Source organism: Gasterosteus aculeatus, chromosome 3, assembly GCF_964276395.1.
Source record: "Gasterosteus aculeatus chromosome 3, fGasAcu3.hap1.1, whole genome shotgun sequence".
Taxonomy (NCBI): Eukaryota; Metazoa; Chordata; class Actinopteri; order Perciformes; family Gasterosteidae; genus Gasterosteus; species Gasterosteus aculeatus.
Window position 1 is genome coordinate 9,991,420 of NC_135690.1, and position 19,783 is coordinate 10,011,202.

The window sequence follows — 19,783 nt, forward strand, 5'->3', positions numbered from 1 at the left end:
AGTAGGTCTGCTGAGAATATTACTGAAACAGCCTTAATGTTAGTTAAGGGGGTATTATTTGGCATTATTCAGGTCAAAGTACAGAGGCGTCACCATTTAAATGAAAGAAACAAAAGTAAAATCACTATTATTTTACTAATTGGCTTGAATTCGGTCTCACAGTGAAGGTGGATATAACTTCTATAACTGTCTATTCTATAGCAATGCGTCATAATTAAGGAAGGTATCTGCAACAGAAACAAATGACCCTCTGAGATGTATTTAAGTAGAAGTGGCATCAAACGTCGCTGCTGTACTCAAAGAGTGTAGGTGGCTCCGAATTGTTGTTGAATGTGTTGCTTGAGTAAGTTGCAGAAGATAATACATCGTTCAAATCAAAAGAACCATGCAGATGCTTTAAAACCTTGCAAACAACAGGGCTGCGCTGCAGACAGAAACTGCCATATCACATCTTCACAGTCACAGTCCCTTTTTGCGCGGCAGAGCCGAGTAGATGAGGAGCTGCATGCTGTGAAGAAACCTCAGGACAATCGAGGAACTCTTCTCCACCGGGGCCCGTGCATGACACGTCACACATCCTCGGGTACCACGGCCACCTCAGGCCATACGGCTCAGAGGGCAGTCTGTGTGCTTATGGGGTGGTCTCTCATATTTAGTGGCGGGGACAACAATGCTGGCTCAAGTATTATCCACTTAGTATAAATGGCCGAGGCCCCGATGTGCAGAATTATGTGCTCCAAGTAAAATCCCTCCGCAGTGACGCTGTCCCAGAGGTGGACTGAGGACAGGTGCTTGCAGACGGGACGTGATCAATATGGTGCGTCTGCATAATCCACAAGCTGCACTTGGTGTGGGAGGACACAATGGATGAGGTATGGACTAAAGCGGTTTCTGCACCGTTGGATAAATGAATTCCTGCTTTTATCAGGAAGATGCATCCGTTTTCATCAGCATTTCTCAGCTCTGTTTTTGACAGATGAATGAGAACCATAATGATCTGTTGCTTATTTTAATAAACATTTTTGCTCTGATTAATGGGATGTTAGGTGTTGTGCACGTGGTTGTAAAATCTCAGAGAAATCCTAATAAATAAGGAGGTCTGTGCCTGGAACCCTGATCATGTCATTGTGTTGTCCTTGTTTTCTGGTGTTACACCAAAGAAAAAAGACTTAGAAAGAATCAAACCCAGGACCTTCTTGGAAAATGCTTGTTTTAGTCAAATTGTGTAAAAAATAAATAAATACACAGTCAATTTTGATGGTTTACTGGTTCATAGCAGCCAAACACAATAGTAGCTGAATATGGAAATAATAATCTCGTAAAAACTAAGAAAACGTACAAAATCTGGAACAAGGTGTTTTAGATACAATTGCCGACAGCAGCCACCTCTGATTCTTTTCCTTTTCCAACCACATAAAAAGCCTCAGAGGGGTTGAAGCGCTGTGCCAGTCTGCTCGTTACGAGGGGGAACCTCGACGTTTGTTTGGGTCAGAGGGACAAAACCAGGAAGCTGTAACTGGAAAACAAACTGAGATTAATGGGGATGAGTGCAATTGTTGACTGTCCAGGGATTATCTGAGAGCGGGCTGAGCAGCAGCACTGGCCTTATAAACACTCTCAATGGTGTCTAGTTCCAGTGCTCTAGCTTGATCTCCCTTTCTCAGCTGAGACATAAGTGACTTAAATTAGGTTTAATGCCCCGAACATATTTTAAATACTGCCATCACAATGACAAACACGAAACGCAGTGGGAGGCAGGAGCAGAGCGGGCAGCTCTTTATCTCCCTCTGCAGGACACCAGTTCTGGAATAATGCAGGTTTCATTCTTACAGCAGCAGCAGCTTTATTTGTCTTCACCACTCCCTGCTCTGTTCGACTTGATGATGACGCACCAACATTGAAACTAAATAAAAGAACACACGTGCATCGCTTGAAGTAAAAAAAAAAAAAAAATCTGTATATTTTGTTTGGCAATCCAGACAAAAACAAGTCACTTTCCATCTGACAAGACAAGGCGAGCTGTGTGTGTGTGTGTGGAAGGCACACAAAAACGTCCTCAGATGAATACAATTACCTTTGTAATGTGGCTGTACATCCAGTATGAAACATCTCCGTAGCTCTTTCGAGTGAATTAGTTGAGGATACAACATTATGTCACTTTAAACGTTTAGTAAGCCATCTTTTAAAGGGTGATCTTTAAATGAGCCAATAAAATGCCTTAAAACCCCAATGTTAAAGGAACAAGAGATGACAACTACACAAGCCAATTATCAAAGTTATTACCAACCTACCATTTGTATTTGGAGAACCGCTAAGAAAACCAAAGATTTTTATCTGAGTGAATTACATCACCATCTCCTGATTAAACTCTCGACAAGGAAGCAAATTAAAGCTTTTCCCAAAACGTTGGCATATTTCAGTCCGTCTGGTTGACAATGAAAAGAACTTCCAGAAAATCAAATGGAGACTAAAGAATGAAATGAACAAACTCGCTGTAGAAATGGATCAACCTTATATTGTAGCAAATCTGCATGTGAATGAATCAGACTGGAAAAAGTAGTAAATATTTACAGCAGCTGCAGCTTCACCATATTGTTCTTCCACATTTCAATATCATAATGTCGTCTTTCTTTACGGAGGAACAGCGTCTGGGCAAAGCTGCTCAATTACAACCAACAAAAGACAATCAAGTACCGTATAAAACATACGCACTTGTATATATAATCCATGGTCACTAGATTTTTATTTCATCAAAACCGAAAACGCTTGCATTCAAGTCCAATAATACAGCACAGTAGTCAGTTTCTTACACTTGAAATCTCTATAAGTTAGTAGTAAGCGGTGGCGCTGAGTTATGGAGATGTTGTGTCACCGTGAAACATGTCGTCATAGGCAGAAAAAAAAAGTTAAAATACAACCAAACCGTACAGAGCCAACCAAACCGCGTCAGACAGAGAAGCCAATCGGGAGAGGGCATCTCCAGACACGTGCCGGCAGAGGTTCTCCAGCCCCGACGACCTTTTGGTATGGAAGTGAGAGGGGGGGGGGGGGGGGGGGGTGGAGGCCCGGGGGCTGCTGGGAACACAACAACCCGCCAACGAAACACAAGCGCCCCGTCCCGTCCAGTTGGCCGGCGCACGGACGAGGCAGCTGTCACCAGAGGGCGGTTGTTCTGCAGCTCCGCGCCATGTTCTCAAGTACAAACAGTAACCTGTCAGTTCATTACTCTCACACCCCCCCTCCCCTCCCTCCTCCCCATGGCAGACCGCATCGAGCCTGCACCAAGTGTCCTCTTCTGCGGACACGTGCCTCTTCAGTTTTTGGGGTAGATTTTCTCATAGAAGAAGTTCTGTGCCAGCAGGTAGAGCTCCCCGTCCTTCTCTCGGACAGCATGTGCCCTGACGAACTGGAACTGCTCCAGCGCAAACTCGTAGAATTCGTTCTCCATCTTCCAGATGGCCGACTGCTGCAGCTTGGCGATCGACTCCCTCGTGGGCGGCTTCTTCTCGCTGGTCTTCCTCAGGTGGGATTTCTTCCCTGTAGTTAAAAAGAGGAGAATTGTTTTGTTTTGGAATGTCGACACATGCACGTTTTGCTGAAGCGACGCTTACATGAATGCTGGGTAACTTCACAGTGGATACCTGCACAGGCACAGAGCCACTCTGCCATTGGAACACAAATTGTGTACTTGTGTTTGCCCAGCTAACGCCCTTTTGCTCACTTTGTCTTCCACTGGCTGGCTCATAAATTTGCGCTGCATTTTTGGCATCCTGCATTATTATTAATGGCGCATGGGTTAACTACCAATAGTAAAACTTTCAAATCCCACAAAAGGGCAGAGTGATAGATTCCCAGGAACCAGAGCGTATTCCGCTGATGTCTTTGACCTCCAGTAGATCTGACTTGGGTGTGTGATGCATCAGGTGAATTTCTCAGGGCCCAAGGAAGTGCAGCGTTGGGAGAACCGAAATGCTTGGCCTGTGGCGCTACTGTTCCAAACAGACATGATTTAAACGGGCGCGGCACTAGTACCTGATCAACTCCTGTGCTGGGGGGTATCTGCTGCTAAAAAAATGATTAACATACTCGAGCTAAAGTACATTTATATCAATGTCAGATTTAATTCCTCTGTGCTCTCCCTTATTAATTCTGGCTGCACTCAAAACTAATCTGTAACTACATCAGCGAGGGTCATGAGCGCGTATCGATCACCGTTGCAATTCTCAGAGGAGCAATTCAGACGGCTAATATGCAACCGCATCGGACACTTGCAGGATTGAAATACGAGGGAGTCATTGAGCTTTAGCTTTTCAGCATATTATACAATTAGTGGGGGAAACAAAAATAACAAAAAGCCAATAGATTCCAACTGTTCAGGAGATGCTGGCACCTGTTTTGTACAGCTCAGTGGCTCCTTTGAAGAAGCGGGGCAGCGCGGCCTCCAGCATCATGACAAAGTCCTCCAGCTCCTCCGTTAATCCAACCAGCATGTATTCATTCACCAGGTTGTATTTCGCCTGCTCCAGAGCCCACTGGCTGCCCACGTTCCTGCACAGATTATGTTCAGTGTTCATTCCGTAAGTGTTCTTCACATCGTGGTGGAGAAGTGGCAGTTCCCCTGCATGTAAAATGATGAGGACGGAGAATGGACAGAACGCGTGGAGGAGGGAGGGAGTGAGCTGAAAAAGGTACAAAGACAGCGAGAGGAAAAATGAGACGTGGACAGGGTCCAGCGAGGGCCGAGTCAACTGGAGGAGAAAGGCAGGAAGGATGGAAATAAATAGTAGCATGGTTTTGTTAAGAAATGATTAAGAAAGGAAGTATATTGTTTGAACCTGCAAAGTAACTTTCTGGCAAAGCCTCTTTAAACTCAGTATTAGGAGCCGAAGGGGCCCCCTTCCCCTTTTTGTCAACAAGCATTTCATTTTTCGTTTCCAATGTGCTCCCCACTGCTTTAGTATGCTGCGAGCGCACAGCAGTGAACCCGATCATAGCGAAACCCGGCTAACAGGAGAGCACTATCTCAGGACGTGTGTGTGAAAGGGGCTTTCAGTCACTCAGACCTAGTGGGAGTCACCTGCCTCAGGACAGTAAATGGTTAAAAGATGGAGGGCGAGTGAAGGAGAGATTAAAGGGAGGAAAGTGAGGCCAGCGAAGGAGAGAGATTGATGGAGATCATCGTGTAGAGATAACAAATCAACACTGAGATAGCTTTCAGGGACCTTGAGAAGAAGACGGATGGAAATGGACAATGACGTTTAAAGTGTGCATTTCGAAATAAAACTGATGCAGTATTCCTCCTGAACTCCTTCAGGAGGAGAAGGAAGGGCTAAGATTTAGGCAATTTACAACAAAATTTAATTGAAAGACAGCAGCAAGGGGCCACTAAAACGTTTCTGTGGCCCATAATACCTAGAAAGACTGTCATTAAACCACATTCCAAGAATTAAGTTTCTCCTTAAAAGCAAAGCTACAAATAGGCTAAAGAGAGGTGGATTTAACACTTGTGCATTTAAACAATTGAAACACAATAGGTGCTTTCGTAAGGGATGAAAGCACCAGAATTCTGGACTTCACTTAACAATTTTTAATTCTTGGACACCAGGCTTACACACACACACACACACACACACACACACACACACACACACACACACACACACACACGGAGCATTATTCATTTTCATGTGTCAAAAGCTAAATCAAGTGTTGTTTCCATGTGTGTTGTCTGAACAGTGCCAGATGTTTGAACACTCACCAGCATTCAGAGTAGTGACCACAGAAAAAGGGAATCTGGAGCCAGAGCTTCTCAGGAGCACAATCGGAGCCGCCGGCTGATACACATTCATCGAACGTCTAAAAACACAAATAGAATAAATCAGCATTTTTTTTTTTAGGAAAAAAAGAAATCAATCCATTTATTATATATTTCAACAGCAACATTAGACAACTCATGAATTTCTACCTTCTTGTCTCCTTGTTTCCTGCGTCTCAAACCGGGCCTGTAGTCGTCCCCGAAACGCAGGAAGTAATAATAGGACACCAGCCTTTCAATGGGGTCCCGGATCACGTTTATGTAGATGGGCTTCCTCTTGACCCCAAACCTGACAGCGAATACGGACACAGATTCACAAGTTCAATCATGTGCTTCTTTCTCGGCTGCAACATGCTGAGGTCAGCGGTTCAGTCAAGCGCCTCCAATCACATCGCGCGAGTGAAGCGGCGTGAATGACCACAAGGGGGAGAACGAACCCGTTTTCACCATGCTGCCGTTACAACGCGAGACGGTGTATTCACTTACTTGGTGAAGTCCAGGAAGGAGACGTGTCCGTGGTAGAAGGCCGGCTTCATTTCCCTCCACTCGGTCACATTTTTCACAAATCGTACCTAGAAACAAACCAAAAACTGAGTGAATGACAAATGAACAAAGAAAGAAAGCAGGCCTCTACGTGACGAAAGAAAGTGCGCGCTCACCTGGTCCTGTATGGACATGACCGGGTTGTTCTTGGTGGTGTTGATGTGCAGGACGTGATAGTGGTTCTTCCCGCACAGGTCGTAGGCGATGTTCGTGAAGGAGGTGCTGGCCGTCTTGGGCACGCGGTTGTAAATAATGACGATGTCGTCCTCGCCCTCGGACGGCGGCGAGGCCGGCGAGTCCCGTTCCCGCAGGCCGTCCTGCGCGTGCCGCTGCTCGATCTCTCGCACCTCGTGCCTGGCGATGGCGCGCTCTGGAGGGGCACGACAGGGAGTCGGAGAGAGGAGAGTTCAACTTTAACGCAGCAGACGAAAAAGTAGCAGAGTAGAAATGTCCCTCGGCGAGTTCAGAATTATACGGACAGTCGGGTCCAGGGGTGGAACCTGACCTCTGACCTCTCTCGACGGAGCAGAATAACTTGATTATAAACTTACAAAGAAGCATTGCATCCTGAATAGTGCATAGTCTAGACAGGCAGTAATACTATTTGAGGAGTTTGAATGAGTGCAGTCAAAAGCCCCTCCAGCTCCACGTGTCCCCAGATTTTTGTGTGTATGTGCGTCCATGTTTAACAGGTGTTCTGCTCAAACAGAACTCAACTGATGCCTATTTGACTCTGCTGCAAAATGTACAATTGAATATTAACCTGATCCACTTAGCACGAGTTACCCTTCAAAGACAGTAAGCACTTTTAAGAGCACTGCAGTGTGTGAGAATACGCTGCAATTTTGATTTCATTTTTTCACTAAAAACCACTTTCCTGCTTCGCACCAAGGATTAAAGAATCATTTCAAACAGGCGCAATAGCTCATCATTTTGTGAGCGGCCTATTTCACGCTGCGGTACCACCGCCGCTCTTGTTTTCTTATCAGATTCCACTTTAATGTCAGTCCTCCGCCGTACCTTTTACTCTCCTTATTTAACCGCAGTGCGAGGCGTCTGCGTGCTCCCGTTTCAGATCAAACAAACGTACCGTCACATGGCTGAGTACATCTTTGTGTGCTTCCGACAGCCTGCAAATAGTGTGAATTGATTCCTCCGACTCAGCATCCTCCTCCTCTGAGAACAGCATTGCTTAATGAGGGTGGAAGGCCGAAGAGTGAGAGGTCAGAGGTCGGTAGTTAGACGGTAAAGCTACAGTTATTTGATCGCTAACTGGACGTTTGCGGGAGATCTATACGCTATAAATGAGCAGGGTGGGGCCATAACAATCCAATCGCCGCGCGAAGCGGCAGAAAAACCAGACCTCGGTGCCTCCGTATGAAAAGATTCAACACAAAGCCTGAGGGCGACAAAGGCCCGAGCTTCTTTTCTCTTTCTGAATTTGCCTCAGATTGACAACGCCTCAGAGAGCTCTGCAGGAAGGATGCAGTGTGTGTGTGTGTGTGTGTGTGTGTGAGAGAGAGAGAGAGGAGGGACGGCAGCACCACACTGGAGTACCTAATACCCGTGGGAGCACTCGATGGAGCCAGCGGGCTCCCAAAGCGCGGCCTGGCTGCCGAGACACCAGCCCGGCGCGGCGTCTGGCACCGGCGGCCAATTAAGACGTCAACTGTGATTCCGCCGCCGTCTCCTTCGTCTGTGCAAAGCGCATTTGGCCCTTCGCACACAACACGGCCACTGCCCCCCCCCCCCCCCCCCCCCCGTCTCTCAAAAACCCTCCTGAGCAGCTGTTGAAGTTCCACTCATCAAAAGCCGGATCCGGTTACGCGCCGCTGCTACCGTGCCAGTGGCCGGGAGACGTGCCAGGTGGCCGTAACGGCCGAAGGCTGTCAGCATGCAGGACAACAGTAATGGACACATCCATTCAGGCCGTGCGTGAGCCAACGAAAACAGCCATAACAGTTGCTATGCTGGAACTTTATCGCTTGGGCTCAAATGTCCTTTTGGGATTCTTTTTATGACGGCGTGCAGAGCGCCAGAGGAAGACAGAAGCGTTCCACAAAACGGTGTCAGAGTGCAACCCGCGACAGTGCAAGTCATAAAGATGAGGCGCCTTCCGCCCGACGTGGAGTACCAGGCGTACCAACACACAAATGCTTTCCCAGTCAGCTTCTCCCCATAAGTGATGGGGCCTTTATTTTTTATGTGGAACATTTCTGTGCTTTTATCTGAGATTTTCTGTCTCGGTTTAGTCACATCCCATCAAACAAATGCAACATAACTAGAGCTTTAAAGAATGTTTTCCTTTTTTCTGCTCTAAAATCAATATAATTGTATACAGTATACATGCGTCTAAATATCAATATATGGATGTTCATTTGAATAGTACTTATACAATCCTTGTAGTGTTTTTCCCTGGTTCAGAGGTGGATGGAATTCTGTTTGACATTTTCACTGCTGTGGGCCAAAAATATCAGCAGCCATGCGTTTTTTCCGGGGATGGTGTCCCTGCTACTCTGGATAATCCACAGACCGTTCTGTCAACACTTTTCACAGAACAAACTTTTTATGGAAGAAAATACTCGTCTGTTGACACGGAGGTTGGTGGAATATCCAGAGAACCGGGGACGCTGCTTCTTACAGAGACCCGCAGAGTATTTCAGTTGCGCTGTTTTGATTCGGTGCGCACAGAAATGGTTCCAATGAGCTGGCACTGAACTCATGTCCACCTAGAGACGAGAAACTAACAGAGTAACTTGACACTAGGCTCTATTGCTCTGGACTTTGGAGATGTTCTTCACCACATTTTGGAGGAGAACATAGATCATCATGTAAGCTTTCTTTTTGCTTTGTTGTGGCATAAACACACAAATGTAAGCTTTCATGCAGCTTGCCAGGAAGGCTGGCAGTGCAGTAGGAAAAGGCCCGGGGGGGGGGGGATGGGGGGCTACTGCGTCCCCGACTACGACGTCCTCAGCTATGCGAAAAGACCACTTGTTAAAAGACATGGAATCTTGTGGCAAATTTCCAACAACCAACAAGGAGGCGAAAGGGGGCACAGGGAGGGCTGCTTAGGCTTTGTAGAAGACGCCCTATTCATTGCGAGGATGAATACAAATGGCACAGACCTCCATATTAGAGGGCGAGCACACACACACACACACACACACACTTAAGCTAAGCGTTCCCTCTGAGGTCATTTAATTAGAGAACAAGAGCCTGAATTACTGTGGCCACACAGCAGGCCTCCTTTCATTCCACATTTCCGTCAGTTTCCTTCCCTCAAGCCGTCTCTGTGCATTAAAAGCTAATTATGAACCGTGAAGCCAACACCGGTCTTAAACATCGCGACAACTACAAGCCTATTACTCAGCGCTCCATTCAGAGTGAGAGACAGGAGGAAGAGCCCTGGTAGTTGAACATATTTACTGAAGCAATTTCGCGGCCGATTAGACGCGAGCATTTGAAAAAAAAAAAAGAAAAATCATTCATATTCGCCCGCCAGATCTGCAAAATGTGACAGGCCCGCCGTGTATTACAGCTATAGCGTTAGATCTGATGGGATAATAAAAGTGTTTTGGGAGGGGAGGCGTTGGGGGGGGGGGGGGGGGGGGGATGATCCTTTCACCAAGCGGCACATAAATCCATCATCGCTCCGGTCGGAGCTCTTCCCCGCCGCCCGCTTCCCCAGAGAGGGTTAGCCCTTCCAAGCGAAGCCGGGGCCACCTTGGGCTAGGTGGGTAATAGAGATTGGCCATCAGCGGCAGACTGAGGTGTGCGGCTTGCGTGGTTCTGCTCGGGTGCTACTGGATTGCAAAATCAATGAAGTATGACAGAGCGGAGAGATCTAGGTTGCTGCTGGATAAAAAAAAAAAAATCGGGTTTGTCTACTGCTGCCTCCGTTTCCCCCTCTTCCCTATGGACTTAGAAGCCCCCCTGTGTGTTGCTTCAGGGGTGGGGGGGCGACAGTTATGTCACCCTGCACCACTCTCGAACATTTGGGTGAACCGTGCACTTTGGGAATTTCTAATTATTCTAATTGAGTGTCTGGATCCGCTCCGAAGAGGGTGGATTACACAAGGACACTGGGATGAATCCGGGTTCAGGACGGATTTAACGGAGCAGAACTCCGGAGCAGCACCATGTTGCCAGAGTGATGACAAGGAATATGAAACATGCTTTGAGAGGACTGCTGGCGGCTGCAGATCCATGAGCGCTTTCATTGGGGTGTTTGGTACATAAAAAAATAAAAAAACGCCTTCAGTGCTTTCAAATGGAGCTCAGGATGAAAGCGGGAAGAGAAAAACACAACCACAAAACCTCTAAACCACGCACCAAGAACTTTATGCCACATACAGTATTTCACAGTTTTTCCACCCGTTATAAACACAGTATGAAACACAGATTGGAGTTAACGTGCAATTGCAAAAAACAATCAAGTTGTTTTGAAAAGTCTTATTGTGTCTGTGCAGAGCAGCTGGGGAAGAGAGGAGAGGTGAATAAACACGTAGGAGACAAGGACCAGGTCGGGGTAACGTGCACTTTGAAGACACATGTAGAGCTGAGTGCATTGTGTGCATTGTGCGCAGCACACACATCATTTATACATAGAGAACAAGATATCTGCTGGTACACAGCATTGAATCCACACAGGGGACGTGACCACGCTTTTACCCACAATTTGCATTCACTGTAATGTTGACTTTCTCTTTGTAACTGGTAAAGTTTACATTTATGCTATTTATAGCTCAATGCCCCGCTCAGCTGTCACAAGATGCAGTTTCTGGTTTTTTCACAGATTTAATAATGGATCAGAGGATCTGTGGAAGATAAAAAGCAGCAAATTCTGACTGGGAATCTGAGAAACTGAGGTACTGAAAAAGATATATAAGTCAGACAGCAATATGAGCCACAGAGAGGCCTCATGTTTGAAAATCAAAATCACCAGATGCAGCCAGTGAGGGGAAGTAGGGGAATAAAAGGCTTGGCTACATTGCTCAAAAATGACCCGACATTTCCAGTCCTGTACTTGGAGCCGCTGCTCTGGTTGCACGTGTACAAGCTAAAGAGCCGTTCATTGTGGGGACTTCCACCGCCGCTCTGCTTTCACTACGACGGCAGGAAACATGAAGCAAACACAACGGCAGGTGCGTGATGGAGGTGCTCCATCCTCCGGAGAGACCAATGCTGCTGCCGGGCCCGTGTGTTCAGCCCAGCCGATCCACAGGAAGGTCACGTATCCGGTAAACAACACCCCCCCTGAGAGAAACACACACACACACACACACACACACACACACACACACACACACACTCCCTGGCAAAGCAGCGTGTTGAAAACAAGAGTGTATTGGTCATAGAAAGCAGGGAAAGCGTTCCTCATATAGAGCGGGGAGACAAAACGTGGCCTTGTCAGGGCTGACGTGCAACTCTGTGCAGACAGTTTAAGGTGGTCGGGGGAAACATCTCCAGACCACAATGAGCCCATTGAGTGTCACTGAGGAGGAGCATGTTAACGCTGGAAAACCTAAAGAAAATTTTCTTCTCTGGACAACAGAATGTAGAAGCACAGGCAGCCGAGGGAGGACGGTTCTATCGCTCCGGGGAGTTCACGTGCTACAGATTAAAAGAAACAGCTGTTCGACTACACTCAAAACACTAAATGAGCTCCGGCCACATGTGGCCCATTTATAATAAAATACAAGCCATGTCTTTACCGGTATGACAACAACCCGGGAGAGATGGAAAGGGTAACAATCCCGGTTCAACCTGCCACGTTCTGCCCTGATACGTCTTTTTCGTGCAATCGAAGCCTTTAGCGCCGTCTCATTGGGAGGTTAGGGGGGAGAGGGGGGGGGGGGGTGAACGAGTGAAAGGTGCCACGTTTTGTCTGCTTGTCTGCAAAAACAGCCAGTGGGATGAGATTATGGAGCCATTTACACAGATGGCAGATCCCATCATTCCCCTGCCTAGTTAAGTAAAGGCAAGTCTGACAGATTGCGGCGGAGAAGGAGAGGGGTGGGGCGGGGGGGGGTGGGGGGGGTGTTGTAGCAGATCTCGTCCTGCCACGGATTGTCAATGACTAAGCAGTGGGAATTAGCCTGCATTTGCGGAAGCATTTGCGCTTCAAAAAAAAGACAAGAGAAAAGGAGTATCTGCCTGTGAGAGCAGAGCGAGCAGCAGCAACGTCTGCCTCCACCCAACGTCCTCACCGCGTGCAGCGGGAGAGGCTCCCGACGGCGGCCGAATGCATGTAGGTCCACGCCGCGACGCAACTCTCAGTGGCCCTCGGGTCCTGATGGAGCAACAAACAACGTTTGCACGACACACCGGAGGTCTGGTGAGACAACAGATATCCGATGTCCCCCCCCCCTCCTCCTCCTCTCCGTCTCTCCGCCCTGCAACAGACGATTAATAATGGATGCACGGGCCTCCGGAGAGAACTCCGCACACGATTAAGACGGAGCACATGACCGATATCGGTGGTTTTAATGATGAGCGGGAGGGACAGGTGAACGCCGCAGAGAGCAGCATCCTCACAGCAACGACGCCGGTTCAGCTCCTCGCTTTGCTCCTTCCTCTTCATTCATTTCGTACTATTTAGCACCTGCAGGCCGTCTGCAGCCTGCATCTGACACCACTATGTGGAATTGTTTTGTGTTGTTCCTCGCATGAGCCTGTTAATACGCATCACTTGTCACGGTGCAGCTAAAACCACCCCCTCAATTTTTAAAATGAGTCGCTGCATGATGTTATTTGGACAGTGAAAGACATTTCGCCTTCGGTCCTTGTCTATGTAACAACATATTGCTCAGCAGCAGGTGTTTGCGTGCATCGCGCTCACGGCGATATTGAAAAAGGGGGAACTTCTCAGTCGTGACGTTCCGTTGGGACGACATTCATCGGTGGAGTCTGAAGGCTAAAGGAAAAGAAGAAGTGATCTGACCGTCTTAGTCCAGCTCAAAGCCTCATTGGCCACTTTTAGCATTACACACCAGAATCTCTTACCAAAACTGCGCCCTTCTGATTGCATTATGGGTAATGTTGGTGGCGGTTTATGGTAACGGGGGCCTGCAGGTCTCGGATTGGTGGAGCGTTTTCTTCCCTTTTCTTAAAGAAAAGAATACTATTACTGTTCTGAGTCCATCCGAAACGGGCCGACTTGTTGGCTCGTCGTCGGGGCTGCGGACGTTTGCTGTGCGGAGGCCATTTGGATCGTGAGCCGTTCATTTCTTTATTCTGAAGTTTATTAATATTATACACAACATACAAGGATACGATCGAGTGTGATCCGATTGATAAATGTATATTTTGATATGCGGTTTAGGATTTTTTTCCAACAAAATAGGACAACATTAGTCATAACTGTGTTAAAATGGATTATTATTATTATTATTATATCAAACTGGATTAAACTATTAATATCTATGTGAATATATGTCACACAGTCACTGTAAACTCAATAAACCGGGAACAGAGAACTAAAACGACATTTACATTTATTTATTTTAGCATCAGTGACAAAGCTTTAAGGTTTAAATCGTCATGTCTTTAAATCTGTTCAATAAAGTAAAAATCAGCAGCATTACAAATCCAGCGTATTGAATTGGTGCACCATTAATTTCAGTGAGAGGAGGAACAGGGAAGATACAAAGAGAAAAAAACCTTGTGTGAAGCATAACTGAAAGTGTTCAAATAGAAACAGTCGCAGAGGCACAAATCTACTTATCCTCATTCAGCAGGGGACGTCTTAATTATAGCAGCTGAATATTCACCAACCCACATATTGTTGTATCTGGTTTCCATTCGGTCGAAAATGAACTTCAAATTGAATTTCAGGGCTTTTGGCTTTGCTGTTCACAGCATTCAGCGCGGTGAGGAGAGAGAAGGAGACACACGCAGAGAGATGAAAAAGGAGAGACGGGCAGAAAAAGAGGTGGAGACGTCTGGCGGGGGGAGGAGGAGGAGTGTAGGAGCATCACATTAAGAGCTGACCCCCGAGGACCAGCGGTGTTACAGGAAAACAAGACAGCGGCACCTTTAAGCCAACTACAAAACTAACAGGAGTCCAACCGGAGGCGGAGGAGGAGGAAGAGGAAGGGCAGCATTGCTCCTCCCTTATTTCCTCTTTTATCCATCCGTGCTCTGATGAAATTGGTTGTAAATGTGCTGCCGGCGTGCGTTCTTCTCCCTGTTCTTTCGTTGGCGGTTGTGATCCACCAGCTGGGGCTTTAAATATTTCTCCGTCGCAATAAAAATGAAATCATCTCTTTCATTCCGCCCCTCATGCTTTGAGAGAACCTTATTTGGGAAGCCCGGTGGCGGACGCTCGCTGTCCCGGGGGCCGATCCGACGGGGTCAGTCGAACACGGGAGGGATGGGAACATCACAAAAGGAGACTCTGCGCGCCAAGACGTTGTTTACAACTATTGATCCAGAAGGAGCTGGATGAGAGAGTACGGCCGTCACAAGCTACTCTCATGGAGGCGTTTGTTAGCCGCCAGCCTGTTTCCAGCGGTCAGGAGAGGAGCTCAGGGAAACCGACACCTGCTGTCACGCGTTCACAACCACGGGCTCCGTTATCAGCCAAACGGCCCGCGGGCATTCGGCGAGGTGCGAGTCCCACCGGGTCCAAAATCGGATCTGCTCGCTTTTCTTATCATGTAAATGAATGAAAACTGATGATTCCTCAGAGGTTCGCATAGAAGGAAAACATCACACCAGCGCAGCAGCGTTCACAGGATCAATGTTCCCTCCGGGCATCTCTGCAGGGCGGCTTCACCACGTTTCAGGAATATATATAATAATAATAGAAATAACAACTCATCGGCCGCGAGCCGGGGCTCCACTGGTCCCCGCCAGTTCACTCCACACAATCTGACCTGCAGCGTTCGTGCGTCACGCGGTATTTAAAGGCCACTTTCCCGTAAGAACCCACGGCGACAGGGGAGGAAGTGTGTCTGTGTGAAGAGCAGCGGATTGGGGGGGGGGGGGGGGGCTGAGGGGAGCGGTGAGCGGCGTGGGAGCCGAGCGCTCTTCTACAACGGCCTCCACTTACAGCCGGGGTGTGAAACCGTCCATAACACCCCGATTAGCCTTTCTGTCATCCTGCTGGAGGAGCGAGCGCCGCGCCGGCTCCGGTTGCTACAGCGGGAAGGGAAGACAGCCCCCCCCCTCCTGGTGGCCATAAATCCCCCCCCCCTCCCGCCCCCCGTGCTTCTGACAATACAGGCTTATCCCGGTGTGACCATTAGCGCCGAGCCTCCCGCAACACATCCAACCCCCGCTGTGAGACGCCCTCCATCAGCTGCAGACGCCACGTTCCGCCGAGCGGCTGAGGGCGACCGTGGCAGCGGAGGTCAACCTGCAGAGCAAATGACTCACGGCCTCTTTATACCTCTCAGCGAAGCTAAAAAAACCAGAGGGGTCTGTGGGGTGTCAGGGAGAGTTCAAAGGGAATCGGAGGGCCGTGTCATCATCATCACACACAACAGGGAGAGGGTGTGGAGGGTGTGGAGGTCTGCACCTGGAGCCGTCTAGTCGAGTGCTACCGGCGTGACACCCATCAGATCAGGAGGAACAAACCATTTGGTGTTGCGGCGGACATTCGGATCATCTCTGCCAAAACACGACCGCAGCTCGCCGTCTCAAAAGGTCGTCCAGTCTGATCCGGCTGGCGGTTGTGGAGCCCCGACGCGGCGATCAAAGTCAAATTCAAACCCCGGGAGCGACGGGACGAATGCATCAAAGTCTCGCGTCACTCGGACAACAAAAAGGCGCGCGTCACTCCTTCTTCTGCTTGTGTCTGGAACCAAATATCAACACGTAACAGATGAAAATTGAGTTTGTTTGAAATCAGGCTGAGTAGCGGCGAGCAGATGAAAAGGGCGATGATGCTGAGGGGAGTGTGTGTGTGTGTGTGTGTGTGTGGGGAGGGGGGTTATCTCTGTCGGCTGGGTGAAACGCGGGGCTTCAAGCGCCCCGCGGGGCCCAGAGGAGAAGAGGCTGTTTGCTACAGTTACAAAAAGGCTGCGAGGTTTCGCTTCAAACAAACCAGCAATTAACAGAACCTGTAGCGACAGCTTGCAGGTTATCAAATTACTTTATAGTATCACAAAGAAGGGCGGAAAAGCAGGCATTCCTTCAATAGAACATTTGGGGTTTTGTTCTCGTTTAGGAATAATCTCCCTGAGGAAATAAGGTCAGCGTGGCTCGTTGTATCAATAAAAACAGGCGGCAGGGACTGATGTTTCAGAAATAATAGTAATGAATGAATAATGATGAACACGTTTTCAGCCAGATAACACAGCAATCATAAAAACAGGTTTCAAACCCACCACTCAAAGTGTGCCTTGGTGCCAAAATATTACCCACAATGCATCACTTTTGTGGTATCATTCAGGTCAGATATACTCAGCCTTCTGTATTGTGAAGGGATGTGACCTCAAGTCTAGTAGCATCGTGTCCGCTTTGCACTTCATTCATTTAGCAATTCATTCATTTAGCACTCAGTGCTAAATGAATCTGCACACTCGGAAGATTGAAAGAATAAAAAAAAGTCCACATGATCAACTTATTGGAACTTATTTACAGTTATTTTAGGAACATGAAAATTCCTCCGGCTCGGGCCTACTGGGTGCTGCTTCAAAGAGACAATATTCCTCAAATGGTTAATAAGATCTAATCCCGGTTGGAATCAAATTTCAGCATCATTCTTCGGTCTTAGACTTAATGTTCCATAATGGCAGCAATTTTTCAAGGTGAGCTTCCCAAATTGCGTAAACAGAGAGGGAGTCAATGGCAAACCTGACAGGGAAAGTGGCTCTGAATCCGTTGCTCTTAATATAAAGAAACTCTATTATTCCATCCATCCCTGCAGTCATGCTGCGTTACTGTTGACCCGGCCGGCAGCAGCCGGAGAGAAATGGCGTCAGAATAATGGATTCGGCCCACGGCGGGACACACCGCTGCATCGCGGCGTGCTTGAAATGCAGGAGATTTCTCTGGGAAACGGGGGAGGCGACGATTACTTTGGAAGCAAATCCCAGCTTGTCCGCCCTGCAGGCCGGGGGCGGGAGGGAGGTAGGGGGGGGGCTAATAGGGGGAAATGATTCAACCCGCATGTGAGGCGATGGGATCCGCCGCCGGTCAATTCCGATCAGGGTGGAGTTTTAACCACCAACACGGGCGAACCGTGGAGGTGACGCTTGGAGCTTCTCCGGCTTTGAAGCACGCGAGAATCGTTCATGGAGGTTCGATTTGGCACCGCTGGACTGGCAGCGGGGCGCACCTGGTACGGCTCTCGGGACGGCAACGTGAATGTTAGAGCCTCAGTCACAACTATTTGGCCACGCAGCACGTAATTCAGAGCTGCAGCACTCAGGCATCTGCTCGACCCAGTCATCCATCAGAAGGCTTTTTGCCAAGTCAGCAGATTCTCGTGGTGGCGGGCAGTCGGAGGGGAAAAGGCCTCTCAGGTTGTGTTTCAGCATCAGGGGTGTGTGTGTGTCTCTGTGCTTTCACTCTGTGTAAAGTATAGCACTTTACGGCAGCAATAATCCATGCCACAGGCCAATAGAGCCATCTAACCCCCACCAGGACACCAGAGTGCTCCAACATGTGAAAAACTCAACTGGGAGGCTTTATTCAATCATGAAGACGCAAGACTTCTTTATTCACCATCTCGCCTGGATACCGGTTCGACTACTCGCCGACTTAAAAGGCTCAGGAAAAACTAACATGGAATAAATCATTGACTTAAACCCAGAATCTTTTTGTTTTATACAGTCATATACATTTAAAAGATTCACTTTTTTATGATCATATGATCATAAAAAATAACTATAAAAAGGAGATATTTGAAGACGTCAGGAACGGCTTCAGGACAACTTTGACTCCACATACGTATTAACGTTTGTGCACAGCAAAGATTCCAAAAACAACTTGATGATTTGACAGGTGCCTGTTGTAATGATCACACAACGCCTGTACATCACGGCCGTTTTCCACCCTCTATGGTCTATAGTCAACAAATCATGGCAATTTTTTATGTCATTGATTACACCTGCACTTTTCCTGCTGCTATTGAGGTGACAAAATGTCTGCAGAGAAGCTGGTCAGTTGGCGGCGCCCTCCCCCCGTCGGTGCCGGGCTCCCACTCACACCAAATGTTACAAGAGGTGGTGTCTGAACCCCCCCCGGGGTACACCGGCCTCCCCCTCAGACCGTCTGCTGCTCTCTGCAAAACAAAATCCCTCCAGGGATAATCCTGCAATGTCCCAGATCTTCATTGGGAGTGAGCCCCTGAACTTGGGAAGTCACAATGAGATTTGAACACGGCGTCGGCTACGTTTCAATCACGGGAGAGAGTTTAGTAAAGCGGGAGGATTTGCAGCAGGGTGGCGTCCTCATGAATAAAGAATATCACTAAGAACACACTTGGAGGCAAATAGAGGTTTCCTGCAATACACTGTGCATCACACCTTTCCAGAAACACCGGCTACAATAAAGCGTCTTTTTGAGCCGCTTGTTGAACCAGAACATCTCCGTGGGCTTTAGAAAACTGAGCCGGGCCATTTTTCCGAAACAAGCCTGTCACCGGGCAACAGGCTGAAGAAAGCATCTCCTCCTCCATCTCCTCCATCTCGCGTTGCATTGCACAAACGGGAGAGTCTGTAGGGCATTAAAATACAAATACCCCGGAATGACCATGCAAAGTTCAGTCTGGACGGCTCCCAGATCATTAAACATGACTGTGTGCCATTGTCTGATTAGTGGAGGGTCTCTGCACACCGACCCAGATGCACAGCCACGGTGATGCACGTATCTACACGGCGAGGTCAGCATCGGCCCGCAGACCCCTTTAAACTTACCGAGCTTCCCCCTGGACTCCTCCAGCTTCTGGATCTGGTTCTCCAGGAAGAACATGGCCACGGCGAACGCCAGCAGCGCCAAAAGCTGCAACTTGGGCGGCATCATGACTCTGAGCAGCCCCATCAAATCATCCAGAGGGTTATTTGTGGTCAGTCCATGCTCAGAGACAGGAGACGCTGAGAAAACACACACACACACACACACACACACACACACACAGAGAGAGAGAGAGAGAGCGACGACGCTGGTTACAAAGCGGCTGAGTGTGCGAGCATGGCCCTCGGTGTGCGTGTGTTTTTATCTAACAGTCTTAAAATCGTCCGGTTACCTCAAAGGCGATGTGTTCACGCGGGGCTTGGTTATTTCATCAAGTCAGTGCCCGACAGAGGGGCGCCGCGAGCGGATGAGAGGAGAGAATCGGTCCCCGCGGTTGGTCGGAGCGGTGGTACCAAGCCGCTGTCGCCTGCGTCCCCCATGTAGCGCTGCTCTGTCCCATCCAGTTTGTGTCCACCACCGCACCACGGACACACTATTACTACCGCCGAGCCCATT

General features: G+C 48.3%; 1 protein-coding gene across 1 annotated transcript; it reads right to left on the reverse strand.

Annotated features, from left to right (window-relative positions):
• Positions 1-1,252: 1,252 nt before the first annotated feature.
• Positions 1,253-19,774, reverse strand: hs2st1a (heparan sulfate 2-O-sulfotransferase 1a). The gene is made up of 8 exons (XM_040171740.2): positions 19,560-19,774; positions 19,231-19,407; positions 6,475-6,728; positions 6,302-6,387; positions 5,966-6,104; positions 5,759-5,856; positions 4,391-4,548; positions 1,253-3,537 (listed from the first exon to the last, which is right to left on the reverse strand). Exons 2-8 carry the CDS (start codon positions 19,352-19,354, stop codon positions 3,314-3,316), a joined length of 1,083 nt encoding a protein of 360 aa, XP_040027674.1. The 5' UTR covers positions 19,355-19,407; positions 19,560-19,774; the 3' UTR covers positions 1,253-3,313.
• Between the last annotated feature and the right edge of the window lie 9 nt (positions 19,775-19,783).

Bases quoted from the DNA above. Each gene is read 5' to 3' on its own strand.
- hs2st1a (XM_040171740.2), bottom strand. From the start codon at position 19,354: ATGGGGCTGCTCAGAGTCATGATGCCGCCCAAGTTGCAGCTTTTGGCG. The intron at 6,105-6,301 runs GTAAGTGAATAC...ATTCGCTGTCAG, and splicing joins TCCTTCCTGGACTTCACCAA to GTTTGGGGTCAAGAGGAAGC. The intron at 4,549-5,758 runs GTGAGTGTTCAA...TAATCTGTGCAG, and splicing joins GGTCACTACTCTGAATGCTG to GAACGTGGGCAGCCAGTGGG.